The sequence below is a fragment of the Natrix helvetica genome, assembly GCF_964273705.1.
Source record: "Natrix helvetica genome assembly, chromosome: Z".
In the NCBI taxonomy this organism is placed as follows: domain Eukaryota; kingdom Metazoa; phylum Chordata; class Lepidosauria; order Squamata; family Natricidae; genus Natrix; species Natrix helvetica.
In genome coordinates, this window is record NC_138554.1 from 32,746,370 (window position 1) to 32,749,214 (window position 2,845).

Below are 2,845 nucleotides of genomic sequence, written 5' to 3' on the forward strand. Positions count from 1 at the left end.
AAATACTTATAAATAGGAACTACTAAAACATGATTCATCCTCTATACAAGTAGTAAAAGTAGACAAAGAGAAAACCAAGTAAATGAATTATTCAAAAATGTCTTCCTTGTTCATTTATGTACTGAGGAAATTATGCAAATAATAAATAATATATTGGTATTAATTAGGAGCAAAAGACTCAGTCTAGTGTTTCTGTTGCCAGTTAATTGTGCAGAGTTATGTCCTACACAATTTTAATCTTCTCTCCATTACATGACTTATACAGCATGTTAGAGTAAAACAGAGGAAGAGACATCCAAGGAGGATCTCTCATCCTTTCACAAGGACATGTTATATTTTTCAGACTGAAGACAATCAAGTTAATTTAGAATTTATTATTAGTTAGTTTGTTTGTTTTTGATGTTAATTTCCATACAGCTACTTGAATGTTCTTGTTCCGGAGGCTATAAATGATGGGATTCACAACAGGAGGCACAATTGTATATGAAACAGCAGAAAGCAAGTCTATAATGGGAAACGAAAGAGATTTTGGCCTCATGTATGAAAACAAACATGTAGACATGAATAAAGAAAAAACTGTCAAGTGTGGAATACAAGTTGAGAATGCTTTGCATCTTCCTTCAACTGATTGAATTTTCAGTACAGCAGAAATAATATAGACATAAGAAGCAAAAACCAATCCTGAACAAAATGAAGACACAATGAATCCAAATATCCAGATCACAATCTGATTCACTTTTGTATCTGTGCAAGAAATCTTTTGTAACTGAGGAATGTCACAGAAAAATTGCCCAATTGTGTTTGGTCCACAGAAGCGTAATTGGAAAGTGATGATTGTTTGTACAGATGCATATAGCAGGGAGCTGACCCAGGAAATAACTGTCATTTGATTGTATGCACCCCAGTTCAGGATGACACTATATTGTAGAGGATGGCAAATAGCTATGTAACGGTCATAAGCCATAATGCTTAGCAAGGAAACCTCAGAACAAGTAAAGCTAACAATTAAAAAAACTTGAGCAACACACCCAGGAACGGTAATTATTTTGTCATTTGTCAATGAAACTGCCATGGATTTGGGGACTGTGGTCGTGATTAAACAAATATCAGTTAGGGACAGGTTAGCCAAAAAGAAATACATAGGGGTGTGCAGGTGGTGATTCAGGAATACAACAACAATTATAAGTAAATTTCCAGTTAAGGCTAATAAGTAAATAAATAGAAAAATGACAAAATGCAGACGTTGTACATCACAGTCATCAGAAAATCCCATCAGAAGGAATTTCAGCACAGTGGATTGGTTGGCCATTCCAGTTCTTTCAATCATTCTGTACAAAACCAGATTTTGATTGGAGACTATTAAACAAAACAAATATAATTATTCATATCAATTTATTGCCAGAACATAGTTAAAATTCATGGTCAAAATGGTTTTTCCCAAAAATTAAATGGACACAATTAGTGCATTTGGGCAATAACATACATACTCATTCCATGTATGTATGTATGTATGTATGTATGTATGTATGTATGTATGTATGTATGTATTTACTATAATGCAAGATTCACTGGTGCATAAATTTGGAAAAACCCACAGTTTGTGTCTAAGAATTCTGAAGAAAATAAAATGCACTCCACAATGCCAGGATGTTAATGAAAGAAAAAAATGGGCTGAAGGTAAGTAGGGAAATAAGCATCTATGTACAAGATTTAAAAGAATACATTTTTTCAAATCACCTTAAACTATTTTTAAAATATTGTTATGCCTGTATAAAATGTGAAGTAACTCACTCACTCTCTCTCTCTCTCTCTCTCTCTCTCTCTCTCTCTCTCTCTCTCTCTCTCTCTCTCTCTCTCTCTCTATCTCTATCTCTATCTCTATCTCTGTGTTTATTAAGTAACTGGGGGAAAATATATATAAAATGCACATTAAATCACATTAATCAGAATATCCCAAAATTCTGTTGGTTGCCTATTATGTATCTTTGAATCGTGTACAAAAGATAATATAGATTCTAAAAATGCTTATGAAAGAAACATATATAGAGAGGGTTTATAGCTATAAATCATTGCTGATATCTATTTTGTACTCATCTATAATTAAATACTTATCTATATTCAAAACAGAGTAGTGCATGTTTATTCAACAACATATATGCTATTTTTTAATATAATTAGATAGATATAAAAAGAAAATTCTGAAAATCTCTGCTTCACCTAGGATTCCAAGAAAAGCCAACGTTTCTCATAGTGAACTGATCTTTCAAATAATATTTTATAGTACTTCATGTACTATACTTTAATATAATGAAGATTTGATTTGATTTAATAGTTACAGAATTGCATGGTTATATATTTTGCATAGAGATGTAGGGTTACAGATAGTCATAGCTTTTAGATACATATATAAGCTCTAAAACTTTGTCCAACTTACCAGGCTCATTGTCTTCAGCTTAACAGCTACTGGACATGTGAGCAGACTATTACAGATCAATTAGCTCAGACTGGATCAAATTTACTGTATTAGGCCATATTTCTAAAATACTTATTCAAGCAATAAGAAAAACCAGCTGATTATATATTGTATCACTACAAACAAAATATAAATTCCTACCAAGAGTTTGCATCAAGCACTTTCATTAAGTATTATATGATTTAAAATGAAAATATAATTAATGTACTTTTTTACAAATTTGTAACTGAGCCAGAAATGCTCTATTTCACATAAAATGATGTAAGCAAATGTAATATCTGTACAAATTATAAATATCCAACATTAAACAATATTTTCATAAATGACTTTCTAAGCACTTTAATAAAGAAATTATCTTACCTTAAAGCTTAT

General features: G+C 31.3%; 1 protein-coding gene across 1 annotated transcript; it reads right to left on the reverse strand.

The window, feature by feature from the left end:
• Positions 1-364: 364 nt before the first annotated feature.
• On the reverse strand, positions 365-1,309 carry LOC309401430 (olfactory receptor 14A16-like; the record flags this gene model as incomplete). Its single annotated transcript, XM_081970497.1, has 1 exon — positions 365-1,309. One exon carries the CDS (start codon positions 1,307-1,309, stop codon positions 365-367), a length of 945 nt encoding a protein of 314 aa, XP_081826623.1.
• Positions 1,310-2,845: the final 1,536 nt, after the last annotated feature.